Raw genomic sequence first — 18,719 nt, forward strand, 5'->3', positions numbered from 1 at the left:
ATTTAAACAGCCATTCAGATTTGTGTATTTGCTATGATGTTCATCACAGAGCCAAATACTTAAATATTTAGAATTAATAGGCTATTTATTTTCAAACTTTTTTTACATTTTAATCTGGACTACAACATGCCCTAGATATTGTTTGAAAGTGTTTTGATTCTTTATTGTTCGGTCACACTTTACATTAGGGCTTCATTAGTTAACATTAGTTAATTCATTAGTTAACAAACTGCTAATGAAAAATTCTTCTGAACATTCATTAATCTTAGGTATTCCAATATTTAATAACAAGTTGTTAAAATCGAAAGTTGCAACTGTTATTTAATGAGCTAACATGAACTAAGACTTGTATTTTTGAAACAAAGATTAATAACTTCTGTAGCAAATGTAGCTATTGCTCATTGTGAATGTTAATGCATTAACTAAGGTTAACTAATGAGGTCTTATTGTAAAGTGATACCTATTGATCTTTATAGTTCTTTTGCACTTTAATCTGTGTAAAACTTTTAACTTTATACATTTTTCTGTATTGCTTTATTGCATTTAAATGTTGTTATTTTTGTTATAAGAAAAAAGTTATTAAACCTGTTATACTGTATTATGACAGCACTTTTTTTAAAACTACATTTCAATATCATGATAATACCGGATACCGTGATAAAAGCATTAGCACTTAATCGCAACATGAAAATTTGATACCGGCATATCCCTATTCTTGGCACAAAAATATGCATGTACTCTTTAAAGAGAAACACTTGGACTCTTAAGTTTTCTATAGCAATAGTTTTCACTATGACATCATCATTGCCTACACAAAATTAACATGTATTTACTTGCAGTATTTATTCCAAGATAAAAACACTAAGGACACCAATTCTAAATCTCCTCCATTAAGTAGCACTGTGATTTCATTATCTCAGCCAAAAGCATATGAACAACACTTAAATTAAGGCATCAACAAAAGGTTTATACAGTATGTGTAAACAGTTACTTCAAATCGTAAGGAGGGATGAACATATTTGATGATAGATATATGATAGATATATAGATATATGAACAACATCAAAATTGATACTTGCTTTCAAAGAAGTATTAAAGGTTTTGTTTTACAGTAAACATTTGTGATTTGCGTATTTGAATTTACTCACAGTACAGAATGCAAATCACAGTAAACAGGAACAAATCCTCAGCACTGCTTTTGAAGGAAATGTGATGTCTGAAACATGCATAAGATGCAAATTCAACTGATTTAGGATGTAACTTAAATTATGACAACAGTCAGCAAGAAATATTTGCATGAATTGTAATGATTCAAGACCTAAATATACTCACAATGGCGATTAGATGGGTCTAGACTCTAGAGCATTGCACTATTAAATGTAACACTTTTTTCTATACCACAAAGCAAACAAACAGCCCAAGTTTAAAATAAAACACAGACTGTACAAAGACAATAAGACTCAAGACATCTAAACAATATCAGACTAGAAAGTATACCTACGAGATAATACATTTTATTTGTGGAATGAATGTTTATCATTTCTGTCTGATTTCTGAGTAACATCAGTACGAACTTACTACACATTGCCACAAGAGGCTCTGACCTGACCTACTACAACAAACAAAATACTTTAAGGACTACCAATATATGTTGATCATTAATAGTGAGGCGATAAAGTGCTGCAAAGGTATACTTATACATCCTTAGACTTGGGTATATGCAATACCTTATTGTGGACTTGTGTCTAAAATAAAAGTCTGCGATTACACACACAATTATTACCTGACAGATTGAGCTCTAGATGGTTGTGAGGAACTGTTTTGAAGTTCTGCCACCCTTGCTGAGGGAGATACTAGGATTGACTCCTTCATTATGTGACCTAAATCAACCAAATCACCTTTGATGGAGCCTTTAGCTTTTGGCTTTCTCATTGTGTTGAAATAGCGAGATGAGCTCCTTACACGTTTGGGTTTCCACCGAGCTAAAGTGAGACTCCATGTTCCAGGCCAAGTCTGCTGAAAGGAAGTCATCCACTGCTGTTTGGGTCTCGTTGCTAGTGTGGAAGAGGTGGCCAAGGCTCTGAAAGGAACTGGAGATGGTCTGGGTTTCAGCAGTGCTGAGCCTCACCTGGCCATCATGGGAGCAAGGCAGAGAAAGTGGAGCAGGCCTGACATCGGTCTGTGTTTCTGTGTCTGAGGACTCTGTGCTCATGCTGAAACTAGACTGTCTGAGGATACTGCCAAGAGGCATGTGCCCACCCGTGTCTAGCAAGAAGTTAAGGTCTGTCTGGGTCTGAGTGTCAAACATCTCAAGTTCCAGATCACTTGGTTGCACCCTTGTTCCAACGTCACTGTTGTGCCCATTACCAAGGTTGTCGAAGAGCAGGAAGTCAGTCTGTGTCTCAATGTCTAGGAGCTCCAAAGTTGTCTCTGTGTTCAGACTGTTTAAACCACTTTCTTCTGTCTGCGTCTGAATGTGTGTCGCATTAAGGAACTCTTCAAAGTCAAAGTCAATACCAGTGTGATGCGGTTCATGCATAGCAACTAAACCCGCAGAACAGCTTGAAGCTGCCCCAGTCATGCTGTCAGAAAGTATATTCTCAAGGTCACGGAAAAGTATCATGGTCTGAGTCTGGTTGTCTGCTACTGTGTTTTGGTGCAAAATGTCCGTCTGGGCCCCAAAACACATGGAGGCAGCAGTCTTGTCCTCAAAAAGCCCAGCTCCAGTGCTGGTCAGAGGATCTTCTAAAGCACTGGTTCTGAAATGTGCGTCAGCCTCTGCAGTCTGAGTGGAGACACTGAGAGTATCAGTATCGAAAAGATTTGTGCACATTGCTTGGTCCATTTGGCTTTCATCCACTGGGGCTGCAGAACAGCTCGTTTGTGTTTCTCGGGTCACATTACAGGAAGAGAAACTGAAAACATCTGTCTGCGCTCCAATGGAAAATGTGGCTTTGATTTGTGAGGGTAGTGTCTGGGTTTGCACATTAACAGGCAGCTGAATCTGAGCGCTTACGCTGATGTCTGTCTGAGAGCAAGAGGACACCGAGGCCTCACAGCAGGGGGAAACAGTCAATGGTCCAGCATCCATCCCTTTGTTGAAATATGATATGTCAGATTGAATGTTTGTTGAAGTGCTTTTATTTTTGGATCCAAGATCCACTGGATCTCCCACAGAGGCTTGACTTTCAAGATTGACCTGTACTCCTGTGCTAATTGTTTCTGGGCCTGATGTATGTACAGGAAAGGCCTCTTTGAAAGTCTTATTGTTCAGATCAGGCACCACTGTGCCGACCTGCGGTGACAAAATATGCACAGTGCTTACGGACCCTTGTGCATCCACAGACAAGACCAATGACCTCAAGGCACTACTTTCCGTGGAGGGTAGGAGAACAGGCAGGTGGGTGAACTGCATAATAGGAACGTTGACTAGGGCCACTTTGGGCTTTGGGAGAAGGAGCTTCTGGGTGTGTTTGGGGTGGTTAGTGTTGTGTTGTGCTGTGTCCGAGGTTCCAGAGACGAATATGGTAGGGATTGCTCCTTCGCTGAGCTTTTTCTTACAGTCTGGAATTTCATTTATTAGTTCATCAGGCATAAAATTTGTTGTACTGCTTGACAATATTTCCATTTTCCTCTTCTTCACTGGTGGATACCTAAGACAAACATTGCATTTTAATAAGACATACAGTATGATTAACAACCTTACACTGGGATATAAGTTAGCAATGAAAGACGCAGTGACTGTCCTGAGCCACATATTATCCTAGGTCAGACATGTTATTTATTTGAAAGAAGATATTAGTATTATGATTTAAGCAAGCCAAGGTGGAAAATATACTATGCTCTTTTTATGTTTTCCTATTGCAAAATGTACCACCACAAAACCAGTTTTAACTCTTAGCCAGATAAAATGAGTACCTGTGCTCTTTGGGAACCTCGTGGCCTGTTCTGTAGATATGAGACAGCAGTGCTGCTCTACTGGCATAAGGACAACCACATGTACAGCTGTATGTCCTCCCACAATCCTCAACATGTCTCCGCAGGTCCCACTCAGTGCTGTAGCCATTACTGCACTTCAAACACTTGTGCTTCTTTTCTGCGTGCATCTTCATAAAGTGCTACACCATTAGTAAGATTAGGAAACATGTTAGTCAGCTGTTTTCCTAGCAGGACATCAATTATATATCAAGTTCTAGAAAAGAATAAAAAATGAATTAGTGTCAGTTTACCAAAATAACATCACAGAAAAAAAAAATCAACCTCCAGACAAATAGCAATGGCAAATACCTGTTTAACAAGCGAAAACTGAGAAAAGGGTCTGTTTGGTCCTCTTGGGCAGCCTTCTATTGGGCAACAGTAGAGCTTTTGGGATTCCTTAATGTCCTTTCTAATTGTAGGGTTGACCAGCCCCTCCTGAAATCAAAAGAAATATAGTGAGAAACAGCTTTAAAAGATGACAAAAAGCAATAAGAATATGTTTTTTTTTTTGGTGCAAGTAGCAAGAAATCATATTGGTTCTGTCTGTAATCTTTATTCCCTGTATAAAGAATGAGATGCTGCATCTGTAGCTATGAGAATCACAACTCAGATTTTTCTATCAAGTAGACCATACTGATAACTGACAATAGCAAGCAATGCAGCATCTTGTTCCCTACTCAGGGAACCAAGGTTACATACTAATCTGAGACATTCCCTTTCAATAAGAAACACACTATGGGAATAGGAGATACACACTTACGAAAAGCCATCGCATTGACCCTGAGGAAAATAATCCACTCAGTGTGGGTCACTGAACATGATGAAATCCAAAGCATGGACAAACAAACAGAGAAATAACCTCAGGCAGATAAATTGTGTTCCTGAGGAAGAAAAATCGAAGTTGTGATGATATGAGCGCAACAGTTTGAGGCATTAGTGACGTGATGCCTCAGTGTTAGCACCATCATTAATTTTCATCAAATGTTGGTCCGTTTTAATCATAACAAGCGATCATATTCAGAAGAAGAGATTTTTTCAATATTTTAATTTTCCCACAGAAGACAGAAAAACAAATAAAACAGCATGCGAGTAAGTAAATGATGAAAGAATTATCATTTTTGGATGAACTATTCCTTTAATACTTTTCAGTCTGAATGGTCAGGTCAAACTTGGTATTTTTTCATCAACGGGTTGCAAGAAGAACAACAACAGTACACTGCTTTCCCATGCTGCACAGCAAATAGACAGACACCAGATTTCTTTGTAGCCTGTGTTTATACGCAGAGGGATGCAACAATCAGAAAATAATATTTTTATGTCAAAAAAAGCATGAAATTAGCAAGACTTCCAACCCAGAGTTTTAAGACCATGTTGACAATAGATCTTCCTCCTCAGTGCCACAAAGACTTCAGAAATCTGAATCCATGCCTGGCAAACAGCCCTGGCTCATTCTGTGTTGCAAACTGGGTTATGTCACTCAGGCTGTCAAGCAGCTCTTATTCAATACATTGCCAATTTCAGCTAAGAGCTGGCAAAAAAGCTGATAAGGAGATGCTTAACATCCCCAGAATAGCTCTGACAGTGAGGTTTCCCTTTATATTATAGCAAACGAAGTCAAGCACAATAATTTAAGAAATATTTCCTATCTGGGGTTTATATAGATTAATTGTATTTAACTAACTAAAAGTAAAATGTCGTTATATGGTTATATTTGTTATATGGCAAATCTGGTGCATGTTATATAGCTATGTGTTTAGAGTAGGATAAAATGTTTTAAACTGATTCTCAGTCAGAATCAGAAAAAAAAATATATAGACATACATAATGGACTGTTAAAGAATCAAGATAGAAGTGAAATAAGACTCATCCTGTAAAATGAAGCAGAACTGAAGTTAAAACATTCAATAACAAATTTAGCATGGTTATGATGTAGTGTTGTACCTTGATTCTGTGGGACTTGACCAGATGCATGTTGAGTGCTGGAGTGTTAGGCAGAATCTTCCCACATCCTTCCACCGTACAGAGGATGTTGGTCCGCACTTCTTTGGTGAGCTCTGTTATGGAGGGTTTAATAATCTCTCTGTCTTGTAAAGGCAGCTTCTCGCTGCATTTTTGCCTTTTGTGACGGCTGTTATTGTTGACAGTTGATGCAGCCATGATTCAACACACCACAACGCAGATATTTACTTCCGGGACACGTCGCATAGCAACCAACTCACCACAGACAGTCCAGAACCGTTGAGAAAACGGCTCTGCCTCTGAGACAGTCTAAACAAACATTTGCTTCCGGAAGACGCATAGAAAGCAAGTACACGCCCACATGCAACGCCAATGTGTCGCTGGGTGTGCATAATTTGTATTATATATGTATTACCTTAACATTTGTTAACATTTGTGTTTGAGAGGAGTTTGCACCAAAGGTTTATGAGCTGAAACTTACTGAAACTACTTGCAAAAGTATGCAACATTTTCATTACTTGGATAACGTTACATCAAATGGCCAGTTGTCGGTAGCTCAGGCGCGTGGAGTGTCAGAAATAGGACAGGAAACCCATTTACAGTCGGTGGCTTGGCACGCGTCCAGCGTAGACAGAACAACTTATATTGTCTAGCGTTCAGACACTATATATAACACGATACTGTTATCAGGGTTTTTGATTAACGGAAAGATTGATATAGAAATATAAATGTGAATAAAAAAGTTAATTATTTGAAATTATTTAAATAGAAATCATTATTAACACTATAAATGCACATTTTGCACATTTACAACGTAAGACAGGAATTAAACATTGTTGGGCACATAGTAGCCCAACACACAAGAAGCACAGTAGAAAAGTTATAAAGTCAAAAGTGTGTGATATAAACTTGCAACTGCTTGAAATAAGGTCAGAACTGTGAGACAGAACTGTGTGTGGGGCCCCACGCAAATGTGTGGTTTGCATGGTGCCTAAGCACTCTACTGACTGAACCCAAACATTTGAATGGTAGAGTAAATATAATAATATAGGCCTAATTATAATAAACGCAGAATAATAACCAACACTGATATTCAGGGAATTATTTTTGTACCCTAGAACTGAAAAGTAGAATTTTGCTGACATAAAGCTGTTGTACAACAGGTGATCGTTTTCTCTGTATATATTCAATATCAAACAATGTTTACAACCAGTGTTACACTTTATATACTTTTATTTGTTCATCTGACCTTAACCTTTGGAAAATCAGTGGGACAATGAGGATGATACTAGGTTTTTTTGTTAGAAGTGAAATAAGACTCATCCTGTAAAATGAAGCAGAACTGAAGTTAAAACATTCAATAACAAATTTAGCATGGTTATGATGTAGTGTTGTACCTTGATTCTGTGGGACTTGACCAGATGCATGTTGAGTGCTGGAGTGTTAGGCAGAATCTTCCCACATCCTTCCACCGTACAGAGGATGTTGGTCCGCACTTCTTTGGTGAGCTCTGTTATGGAGGGTTTAATAATCTCTCTGTCTTGTAAAGGCAGCTTCTCGCTGCATTTTTGCCTTTTGTGACGGCTGTTATTGTTGACAGTTGATGCAGCCATGATTCAACACACCACAACGCAGATATTTACTTCCGGGACACGTCGCATAGCAACCAACTCACCACAGACAGTCCAGAACCGTTGAGAAAACGGCTCTGCCTCTGAGACAGTCTAAACAAACATTTGCTTCCGGAAGACGCATAGAAAGCAAGTACACGCCCACATGCAACGCCAATGTGTCGCTGGGTGTGCATAATTTGTATTATATATGTATTACCTTAACATTTGTTAACATTTGTGTTTGAGAGGAGTTTGCACCAAAGGTTTATGAGCTGAAACTTACTGAAACTACTTGCAAAAGTATGCAACATTTTCATTACTTGGATAACGTTACATCAAATGGCCAGTTGTCGGTAGCTCAGGCGCGTGGAGTGTCAGAAATAGGACAGGAAACCCATTTACAGTCGGTGGCTTGGCACGCGTCCAGCGTAGACAGAACAACTTATATTGTCTAGCGTTCAGACACTATATATAACACGATACTGTTATCAGGGTTTTTGATTAACGGAAAGATTGATATAGAAATATAAATGTGAATAAAAAAGTTAATTATTTGAAATTATTTAAATAGAAATCATTATTAACACTATAAATGCACATTTTGCACATTTACAACGTAAGACAGGAATTAAACATTGTTGGGCACATAGTAGCCCAACACACAAGAAGCACAGTAGAAAAGTTATAAAGTCAAAAGTGTGTGATATAAACTTGCAACTGCTTGAAATAAGGTCAGAACTGTGAGACAGAACTGTGTGTGGGGCCCCACGCAAATGTGTGGTTTGCATGGTGCCTAAGCACTCTACTGACTGACCCCAAACATTTGAATGGTAGAGTAAATATAATAATATAGGCCTAATTATAATAAACGCAGAATAATAACCAACACTGATATTCAGGGAATTATTTTTGTACCCTAGAACTGAAAAGTAGAATTTTGCTGACATAAAGCTGTTGTACAACAGGTGATCGTTTTCTCTGTATATATTCAATATCAAACAATGTTTACAACCAGTGTTACACTTTATATACTTTTATTTGTTCATCTGACCTTAACCTTTGGAAAATCAGTGGGACAATGAGGATGATACTAGGTTTTTTTGTAATAGGCTAATAATATTAAATGTAGTTTTGTTGTCCCAAAAGCTAATTGAACTGAGCTAATGGCATTGTGATACAGGGTTTTAATGACTTTTAAAATAGAGTTTAAAAATATTTGTCATAGCCCGAGAGAGAGAGAGAGACAAAGAAACATTCAGGAGTACAGGAGTACAGAAACTTGTTGTCAACACTGCCCCGTGACTTTTATTAAAAAAAATAGCTTAGACAGATTGCTGCATCCTCAGCAACAAGTAAGTAAAATCGCTGTTTAAGTAACAAAACTCACAACTTCATTGTTTGTAGAGAGAGACGCACAGATGCAATTCACGCACACACACACACACACACACACACACACGCACGCACACATACACACACACACAACTGTCATCTATCTCTCTCTCGCTCTCTCTCTCTCTCCCCATAATTCAAATAAATGTTATAATTCATTAATTCAAATAAATGTGACCTTACCCCTGATAGCACATGTATATCACAGAGATGTCTATTTGACATCTGCATTTACATCTGCAAGATGTATTTTTTAGACTGTTTGCTCATCTGCAATACGTCTACAGGATGTTTCCAATCAGATGTCAAATAGACGTTTAGAAAATGTTTTTAAGATGTTTATGATTTAGAATGTTTGTAAAACTGACATCTTAAAGATGTCTATAAGATGTTTGTACACAGCAGATGCTTTCCAAGATGAAGCAATCTTTAACAGACATTTTGCTGACGTATGTGTGCTATCTGGGGCCGCACTACTTCATCTCTGTGTCTGATTTGAAGCGGGCAAAGTGCTAAAGCTAACGAGCCATAGCTGATGAAAATAACCGCCATTTTTACCCTTATGGTCAAATATTGCACTGGAAACATAATTGACAGCTTTAACTTGTCTATACTGCCAAATTACCACGGTATTAGCGGGATAATGCACGGCTAGCTGTGCATTAAACAATTTTAATGCACTCTGCTGAGGTTCTTGGCCACCATGTTGTGCAATAAAGTAGTTTAATGCACAGCTAGCCGTGCATTATCCCTTACATATATGATTTTGGTCATATTGCCACCTCTAAGTCATTCATATCCTATTTCAGTTGCACTACTCAAAGTCCACATCCATCTCATGTATTTTATTTGGTCAAACCACAAGCTGTCACTGCCTCAAAGCTTCACTCTTGCCTACACACTCTGAAGGTTGATTGCTGTGTCTGAAATAAAACATGTCCCCCTCATTACTCATTAGAAATAAGCATGTTGACATAAAAGATTTACGTACACTTTATTATAATACCATTTCTTTGTGGGTCATCCATCAATCTGACAGCTTTGGGACTCCATAACAGAAGCATGCAGCATGGACGAGCCATTCTGGGTTTCTCAGAAGCAGAAGTTGTCATAATTGGGTAAACATCTATAGCAGTGAACGGGACACTACATCAGGTATATCTTCTTGCATTACCATTTGCTTATATAGCAAAAGAAAAACTCCACAATAGTGATTTCACGACTTTCAAAAAAAGAGGAAAAAATAGAGAGACATATGCAGAAGAGAGAACAATCCAGAAGAGAGAGCGATGCCAAATTTACCGTCACTCCCACAGCAACGGCATTATGTATAGACATGCAGGTAATATAATACAAAGAACAGTGTCATAAATGTGCACACATTAAAAAAAGGAAAAAATTTGCAGGATTTACGATGCTGTAGAGATTGAAACACATCATTGCAGTCTGTGGAAAGGGTCCAATTGAGCAGCCACTACCCATCACAAGTTGCTGATAACATACAGCAATAAAGCCCAACGTATACAACAGAAGTGAGCAGCATCACTCTCTCTCTTCCTTCGGCTTGCTCCTTTTATCAGGGGTCGCCACAGAGGAGTGATCCGCACAACGGATTTGGCATGTTTTACGCAGGATGCCCTTCCTGCCGCAACCCAGCCCTGAGAGTGCACGAAGTGAGCAACATCACTAAAATGTCAAAAGATTATAGAATATTTCCTCCTATCAAAAACTAAATATTCTGAAAGGCTGTAAAGGTTTCAAAGTAGAAACTGCAACAAAAGTGAACCATAACGTGAAAAAAAATACGCGATAATGTGATCACTAACACACAAGTTAGAAAACATTTGTTTCATTATTCATTCAAGCAAAGGCTCCATGACCCTCCACTCTGTGTTTAATAGAAACAGCCATTGTCAGAGCACCAGCACAGAATGATCTCTCAGAAGTAATTATTTTCCACACACATCCAGGGGACATGTTTGTGAAATGTTGCACACTTTCATGAGGTCTGATTCAGAGGTATGGCCTATTAGTTTGAAGTTTTCTTCAATCATTAAAGGTCCCATATTGTCAAAACTGAAATTTGCTGGCTTTTTTCACGATTACTGAGGTCTAGGTGCTATTTAACTACCATATAAGTTTCAAAACAGCAAAACTAGCTATTTTTCACGAACCGTTGTGACGTCAGTAAAAAGTTGACGTCAGAACTACACAGTCACCGCCTTCAGTCACCACCCCGAGCACCGCCCACCGTCCCACTCTCCTTTTGCCAAACCCCCAGACAACATCGCGTCCATGCCATTGCTGAGCAACAACAACACGGAAACATGTCGAAAAGGTTAACTTTAACCACGAAACCAGATCGGCCGACCTGTAACGTTACACTCACTCAAAGGATGGACGATCTGACGGGATTTTTACTATAAGGTGGATCACATCTAACGTGTATAGTAAAGACAAACTCGCCGTGTCTATCTAGTCATGATGAAGATGTATATACATTTCAATTTCAGCAGGCAACTATTTTTACAGCTACATTATTGTTCCAGCCACAATTAATCACAACAATGTATACACAATTACAAATGATTATATATAAATCGTCAGTTTGTTGTTTTACACACATGCACACAGACATTATTTCATACACGACATAGTCGTGAGATGCAAGAAACATAGACATATAATAACAAAAGATAATACTTTATTGAACCTTTTCTGATAAGAAGTGTGCATTTTTGACGATCGTTTCTGTCCAGTCTGCTCATTTTATCGCGTTTAACCACAGCTGTCGTTGGTTTTTTGTCTGGCAGTTTCACAAACACAGTACTCCCCCTACTGAAATGAGCAGAGTCTGTTTATTGAACTTGATGGATGTCTATTAGTAACACAGTTTGAGAATGTAGCGAACACAGGGAAAAGCAGTCTGGCTCCAAGCCAGTATACACATTTTTAGGAATTAAGCTTGACTTGGTAATAATGGGGATGCACCTCAAGTTCAAACACAGGCGCTCCATTCTCCAACTGCTATCTCAGTTCATACTGGCAATGCATCTTGTTTGCGACACAAACCTCACACCGAGTTGTGATATTGTGGTAATAGAGGCTGCACTCTTAAACAGAGTTAAGGACTTGAGACATTTTCAGCAAAGTAGACATTGACCTGTTTTACTGAGATGATGGAGCTGCTGTAAGCTCCCCTTTGGCCAATGTCCTCTTACAAGCAAAGGCTTGGATTCACAACCTGGGTTGTGGTATTCACATGTCTGGCCACTCAGAGGAACTTGTCAGACAATATCTGGTGTTCTGTGCAGTATGTGAATCTTGGCAGAAGCATATGCCTATAGATGGCCATTCTGTGGACAAAATGGCTTGGTGATCATATTCTTAGAGGCGATGAACGACATAAGCTCTTTGTAAAAGGAGTTGGGAAGATAGGTAGTGTAAAAACAGAAGAAGAAAGAAGACATCTAGGTTATTAAACTACAAATTATGAAATTGTATTTTTTTCACTAAAATTATGTTGCTGGAAGAGAAAAGAGGCAAAAGAGGCAATGTCAAACAGTTACATTTATGCATTTTCTGGAGGACATAAAATTCATTTATTGCAGCTGTTGTACAACCCCAAATCAGTAAAAGCTGTTTTGTAAAATGCAATTAAATCAAAAATCTGAGATTTGTTAAATTTCATTAACTTTTATTTAATTGAAAAAAGAATCCAGAAAAATCTGCTGCTGCATCAAGAAATGTATACGTCTATACTTCAATTCTATGCAGTGATGCCGCCGGGTTCTCTGGGCCAGAGCTCCTTTCAGATAATCAAAAATAAAAAATGCCATAAATTCCCCCAAAACTACACAACTGTACAGTAAAACATGAATAAACAGTGTTATTTGTAAAAAAAACTAGAGTTACAAAATTGGATTGTTGTTGTCCTGTGTAAGCAAGCATGTTTTTTAGAGGTGGAGTAAAATGAAGTGAAAATGAAATGAAAAGTGTCAATTAATGCACCATTACATTTAGATCTGCTCATGCTTTTTTTTTTTTTTTTGCGTTGTGTTGCGCATTATAACCAATCACACACGATTGTGTTGACATTATGAATGCAACGGGTCAATCGAGACTTTCAGATGAGTCATCCTGAAACACTGGAGTTTTGTTCAGTGCATGAATCACTGAATTAATTCTGCACTCTCCTGAATTCTCTCATCAAAAGGTACACCACGGACCAATGCAAGTAAGAGATTAATTTGACAGTGTAGACAGCTTCACTGATTAGAATGGGAGTTCTTGAGAGTGCTTAAACTCTGGCTAGACTGAAGTCAGTCATAAGGTTCTTTGATAATTCAAATGTTCTTTTCTTGCTTCCTGTACCTAGATTTTATTCGCTGCTTGCATGTGGAAAATGAAAGTGTAACTTACAATGTTTATTTTTTTTAATTAAATTGTGATCACGTTAAATAGTTTGTCATATTAAAATATTTTATGACATGACACCCATCTGGTACGTGCCTAAAATGATGGGTTTGTGATGTGAGTTATTAGGCTACTTTTAGCCTTACCCTGGAGTTGGTTCACCCTCCACCTATGCGTCTGAGTGAGAAAGTACTTCTGACTTGCACTTTTTACAGAATGTTTTTTTTTTTTTTTTTTTTACTGATTTGGTTTGTATTTGTGCTGGTCTGAGTGTTAAAGCATATGCCTATGCAACTAATATTATTCCTTAAACCCTGTTTGTTATTTATTATCCTAACTTTCCCCCCTGCTTTCAAGTCGTCACCTTTTATTTATATAGCGCTTCAGAGATTCAATCTAACAAAACTGAAAGAAATCAAACTTGACATTCATATTTTCTCTGTGGTGCTTGCCCTCAAAACAGACCTTATGTTTTTACATATATATTGATATATTAATTTACATTTAATTATGATTATGAAAATCTTGCGATTTTTGTTTGAATTAAGTTGATAATTTATTTTGTAAGTAGCGTTTCTAGTCCTCCATAAAGTAGTTCACTCCATTAATTGGTGCTGGCTCATAAAAGCCCCCCAAAAATACTGTTGATATACAGGTTTAGTGTATTTTCAACACGTTCTCTTTTATAGAACAAAAGCAAATCTTCAGACAATGTCAGAGGCTTTCAGATTTGCTTTTCTTTGACGTTACCAGTTTTATTTTAGCCAAAAATGTGGTATTGCAAAATAAGTATTCATGCTTACAAAATAGCAAGTGCGAATCAAATTTGAATTTCCATGGTCAACATTTATTATTGAATCCTGTCATGCAATATTGACTGGTTGCATGAAGCAAGAAAGTTTGTCAAAGTTGTTTAGACATATACAAAAAAATTGGTGGAAAACATTTTTTTTTTATCAAAACCTTTATTCAAACCATGCTCAAATGATGCTAAAAATAATACATGCTGTATTACCAAGGTTAACTGTAAAAACATTTTGTCTCTCCTTGCTGGATCAGTGATCATTACAGCTGTCTCAGACGTGTCCTCTTATGACACTGATAGACTATACACATGACTACTCTAATGTTTTTTTGGTTTGCAGGATGCAAAATATATATTCTCATGTATGCACATCCCGGTTGAATTGATCGTTCTCTACAATGTCTGTTGTGATCAGGGTCTCTGTGCTGATGCTTGGCTGGAAACACCAGGGCCTTTGTCTGTGATCACAAAATAATTCCTTCCTCTCTGAGTGATGGCTGACAATAGCGGAGTAACTGGACCTTCAGCCATGCCTGCCAAAAGAAACATAAATACTTTATTAACTGCAGTGAAGCAAAAAAACAAAAGCTGAGGGCCCGAGTGGGAAGCATAGGCAATTTCAGACAATTTTGACTTCTGTCAAGTGAAAGGTTTCTGTCACCTCTCACCTGAAGCAACACAGTGGCGCAAGGAATCTAGCAGACTGCTGCTTGAGAATCTGACCACCCCTCTGAAGAACTCCTCTCTGTCACTGAGGGTGTGGTTGCCATTTCCCCTGTACCTTGTCTCAAGCTAGGAGAAAACAGAGGATCCATGTAGTAAAGCCCATTTATGAATTTCAAGAGGCTTGTTTAGGATTGTTTGTTGTGGTTAGTTGAAATGAAATACATGTAATTTTATATAACAAATAAACTACTGATATTCAATCTAAAGGTGGTTATGTGAGATCAGCGGTTTACACACTCACTCTATACACTGCTGTTTCTAGCTTTGGTGAAGGGCTCTGTCCAAATGCCTCACAGGACATCTGATGTCTCATCTCTTCATGGTCACTGTGTTCCTTTCCAATACAGGGATCTGTAAAAAAAGACAAGGAAAGACCAACAAAACTACATAGATTAATCATAGTTAAGTTATATCACAGGATTTAACTCAAGGATATATTACATCTATTCACTCACTGCTTTCACAATAGCAAAGCATAGCACAGTGATGAATTTAAATAAGAATGTCTGCTAACACAACACAAGTTCCGTAAAATGTATTGAGGGCAATCTGTTATGAACAAATTTTATTATAGTATTTAAATCTGATATCTGACTGGAATGCTCTATTTAGTTATAAACTTATATCTAGTGTGCTTTTAATTTATGCCTTGGTTCACGATCCTAAAGCTCTCATTGCGAATTGATACACGTTTTCTATCTCATTTATCATTATCATTTTCTATCTCTATCTATAGCATCTCAATTCTTTGTGGAGAGAGATTATCCACATTTATCACCTCACATCAACAGCTTTGATTCTTACGTAAGATACACAAAAATAAAAACATGTACATACGGGATGAAAGGGTGTTTCTTTCCTGTGGGATCCTTGAGTGTGCATTTGGGAAAACCTATCAGTAAAAAAAATACCAAAAAATAAATAAATAATAATTAAATTAAAAATAAATAAAAATACATGAACTAAGTTTAATGTTTATTATGCAAGTGAAATTTTCAAGCATATACTTTGCTACTTTGAAAAATCACAAACAACATAATTCCTTAGAAAATTCTAAATTTAACAATATTTTCATTCTCCAATATTGCCTTCAATGCATTCTTGACATTGACATCTTTGGAACTAGACAAACCACATTAGGAAGTGATCAGGGTATGTCCACATTCTAGTAGGCAGAACAACATAAATGGAAATTATGTCATCTTTGGACTAAAAATGAGACAGTGAAAAAGCAGAGGTACGTTCCATTTGACTGTAAGTGGACTTCACAGGGTATTCCGCCATCTTAAGTGAGATTTCAATCTGAAGGGAGCGAACATGTTCAGTTCGAAGGGCACTGCGAACGGCATAGGGAATAAGGGAACATCGATTCATCACTTAACAGGAAGTGGAGAAGGAAAATCACCCAACTGTCATTGCGCACCGCGTCACCAGTAGAACTAATGATGGAGGAGAGCTATTGAAAGAGTTTTTTTAAAGGCTGCAATGAAAGGGGTTGCAATAAATGTTATTATTATACAAATTAGAGTATTTATGAATGGTTATGGCGATGTTACATTTGCATATTGTATTGTATGACGAGGTGAAACTAAGTAAAACCGGTGAGAAACAGCTGAGGCTCTGTCAATTTTTATTTTACTATATTTACCTCAAGTAACGTTATGAGGCTGCGTGTGGGAAAGAAAGTATGAGACCACTACAATCTGTTAACAGTCTAAACATTAAATTTTGACTACATTTATTAGATACATAATCGTATATGTATTTTATATATAGATTTAATTTTAAAAGTCAAATAATTGACAATATTTATGTTATATTATAATCTGCGTGACCCCGTCATTGCCTTTCTTTGATGACGTTCCAGGGCATTCCAAATGAGCGATTATTGTCAGCGAAGTCAATTTCAATGGATATCCCGTGCTTAGGGAGTAGGGAGCAGTGAACACTGTGTAGGGACCCTATCAATCGGACTGCAACATTTGTCCTTTGTGGTGTATTCTATGGTGTAAAAATATGCTTGAATTATTCTTTTTTTTGTTTAAGTGCATCACCACAACTAACAAGTTAATTTTGATAAACTTCACTATGAAAATGCAAACATACAAACAAACACATGCAGTTAATTAGGCTGAATATTTTTAAAATCAAGGTAAATTTTATTTATAAAGTAAAGCACACATTTGGATTTTTTGCCACTTGGAGAGCCCTGATGGGTTACCTGCTGATAACGTCTCAGAAGTAAGTCCCTCATTGCAGTGAGACTCCTGGTGCTCAGGTGGCCGTCCTTTATAGAGCCATGTTTAGTGGCTATTACTAATGCCTATGAACGTGAATGAACAAAAACACAAAAATGAGATTTTACTTTTTTGTGTGGGGAGAAAAAAAAAATTCCATTGATCAAATCCGTTGAGCATCAAGTTGCCTCGACATCTGGTTATACACTACAAATTAAAGCAAAGTCGAACAAACAAACAAAAACAAACATATCACACCAAAAAAGATGGCTAAGGAAAGCCAAAAGGATATACATATCAAATGTCACCTGACAAAGAAATATCTTGTGTTTGGCCATGAGGTTGGATATAAACACATAGGAAGTGTGCAGGTGGTGCACAACATAAGTTGGCTTAAGGTGGTTGGGTTTGCTGAAGTTGTCTCCCCATGCAATCCGAATCCATATAGCCTCATCCTCATGTTTCTTCATCTTAATGGAAATCTTCAAAAGCAAAATCAAAAGCTTTGAATTAATAGACTACTAAGTGACGTTACTTTGAATTCTTAAACTGAAAAAAGTTTAGCTGGATTTGAAAGCTTAAATGCCAAATGAAGTTGCGTTATTACATGCCGAATGACCCCATGCAAGTGTGCCTTAAACTGCTCTTTAAACTGTGTCAACTCTACACAAACTGCATCATCTGTGGAGAAAACGAAAAGGAACTGCTTTAGACAATGATTCATTTCTCTAAACAAGTCAAAAGAACCGTACACTTAACATGTACCAAGCTATGCTCATTGTACATTCCTTCAAATCAATTTAACAATGAAATGCGTAAATAAAACACTCATACCCTGTGCCTCAGCAAGCTGGCATGCATGCCAGGTGCCTTGATCAGGGTTTTCTATATGATCTAATGGAAGAAAACATGTCAAGCTCAGTGGGTTAATTCAGATATTTACTTTTAAATTACAATAAATGTTTGTATTAACAAAAAAGTCAATTTTACTCACAGATCATTTCCAAATTAGTGATGTGCTTCAGGTTAAGTCTGTTCTCCTACAATAGGGAGAAGGAAAAGAGAGAGAGATTTTAAACAATCATTTTAGTTAACGTTTACTCCTATATCTAAAACTCGCTGCCTGTTCTGATAGGAGTCCCAGAACCAATTTAATAATAATAATAATAATAATAATAATAATAACAAATCCAAATGTGTTGCTTCATTATTAATTTTTTAATCATAAATTCACGACATCATAAATTCAAAACACCGCTTTGCAGATAATATAGAAGTCTGCTGGATGACAATGTACTATTACCATATCCTGGATAACAATCCTATTTCTTGCCTTTTTTTCCCCTGTGGAGTAGGATTTTTTTTTTTTTTTTTTTTTGTAAATCAAAAGAACGATTCGCGAATAAACAAGAAGAAGAAGAAGAAGAAGAAGAAGAAGTGAAGGGAACGCAATTTGTTCAGATTCAATGGCATCATTTTCAAGCTTGAAAACGTTACAGTCATGTAGGAAAGATACACTGATATAGATATTGATTCTTTTATATAGAATAAGTCAAATGGGAAGTGTAGTGCAATTTTTATGTGTACCAGCGC

At 37.2% G+C, this 18,719-nt stretch overlaps 2 protein-coding genes across 4 annotated transcripts; both read right to left on the reverse strand.

The window, feature by feature from the left end:
• Nucleotides 1–1,506: 1,506 nt before the first annotated feature.
• Nucleotides 1,507–7,613, reverse strand: atmin (ATM interactor). 2 transcript variants are annotated; one of them, XM_016469175.1, is made up of 4 exons: nt 7,335–7,613; nt 4,288–4,413; nt 3,919–4,118; nt 1,507–3,653 (listed from the first exon to the last, which is right to left on the reverse strand). In XM_016469175.1, the coding sequence occupies exons 1-4, from the start codon at nt 7,548–7,550 to the stop codon at nt 1,913–1,915; spliced, it is 2,283 nt and encodes a 760-aa protein (XP_016324661.1). In that variant the 5' UTR covers nt 7,551–7,613; the 3' UTR covers nt 1,507–1,912. The 2 variants fall into 2 exon arrangements, with proteins under 2 accessions (XP_016324661.1, XP_016324660.1); XM_016469174.1 differs by lacking the exon at nt 7,335–7,613 and adding an exon at nt 5,920–6,198.
• A 6,725-nt stretch (nt 7,614–14,338) lies between these two features.
• On the reverse strand, nt 14,339–18,194 carry LOC107674996 (centromere protein N-like). 2 transcript variants are annotated; one of them, XM_016469172.1, is made up of 9 exons: nt 18,121–18,194; nt 17,961–18,020; nt 17,734–17,807; nt 17,435–17,608; nt 17,111–17,212; nt 15,727–15,781; nt 15,131–15,240; nt 14,832–14,955; nt 14,339–14,696 (listed from the first exon to the last, which is right to left on the reverse strand). In XM_016469172.1, the coding sequence occupies exons 1-9, from the start codon at nt 18,125–18,127 to the stop codon at nt 14,575–14,577; spliced, it is 828 nt and encodes a 275-aa protein (XP_016324658.1). In that variant the 5' UTR covers nt 18,128–18,194; the 3' UTR covers nt 14,339–14,574. The 2 variants fall into 2 exon arrangements, with proteins under 2 accessions (XP_016324658.1, XP_016324659.1); XM_016469173.1 differs by lacking the exons at nt 17,961–18,020; nt 18,121–18,194 and having other exon boundaries at nt 17,738–17,795.
• Between the last annotated feature and the right edge of the window lie 525 nt (nt 18,195–18,719).

The sequence above is a fragment of the Sinocyclocheilus anshuiensis genome, unplaced genomic scaffold, assembly GCF_001515605.1.
Source record: "Sinocyclocheilus anshuiensis isolate Anshui unplaced genomic scaffold, SAMN03320099.WGS_v1.1 scaffold1768, whole genome shotgun sequence".
Lineage (NCBI taxonomy): Eukaryota > Metazoa > Chordata > Actinopteri > Cypriniformes > Cyprinidae > Sinocyclocheilus > Sinocyclocheilus anshuiensis.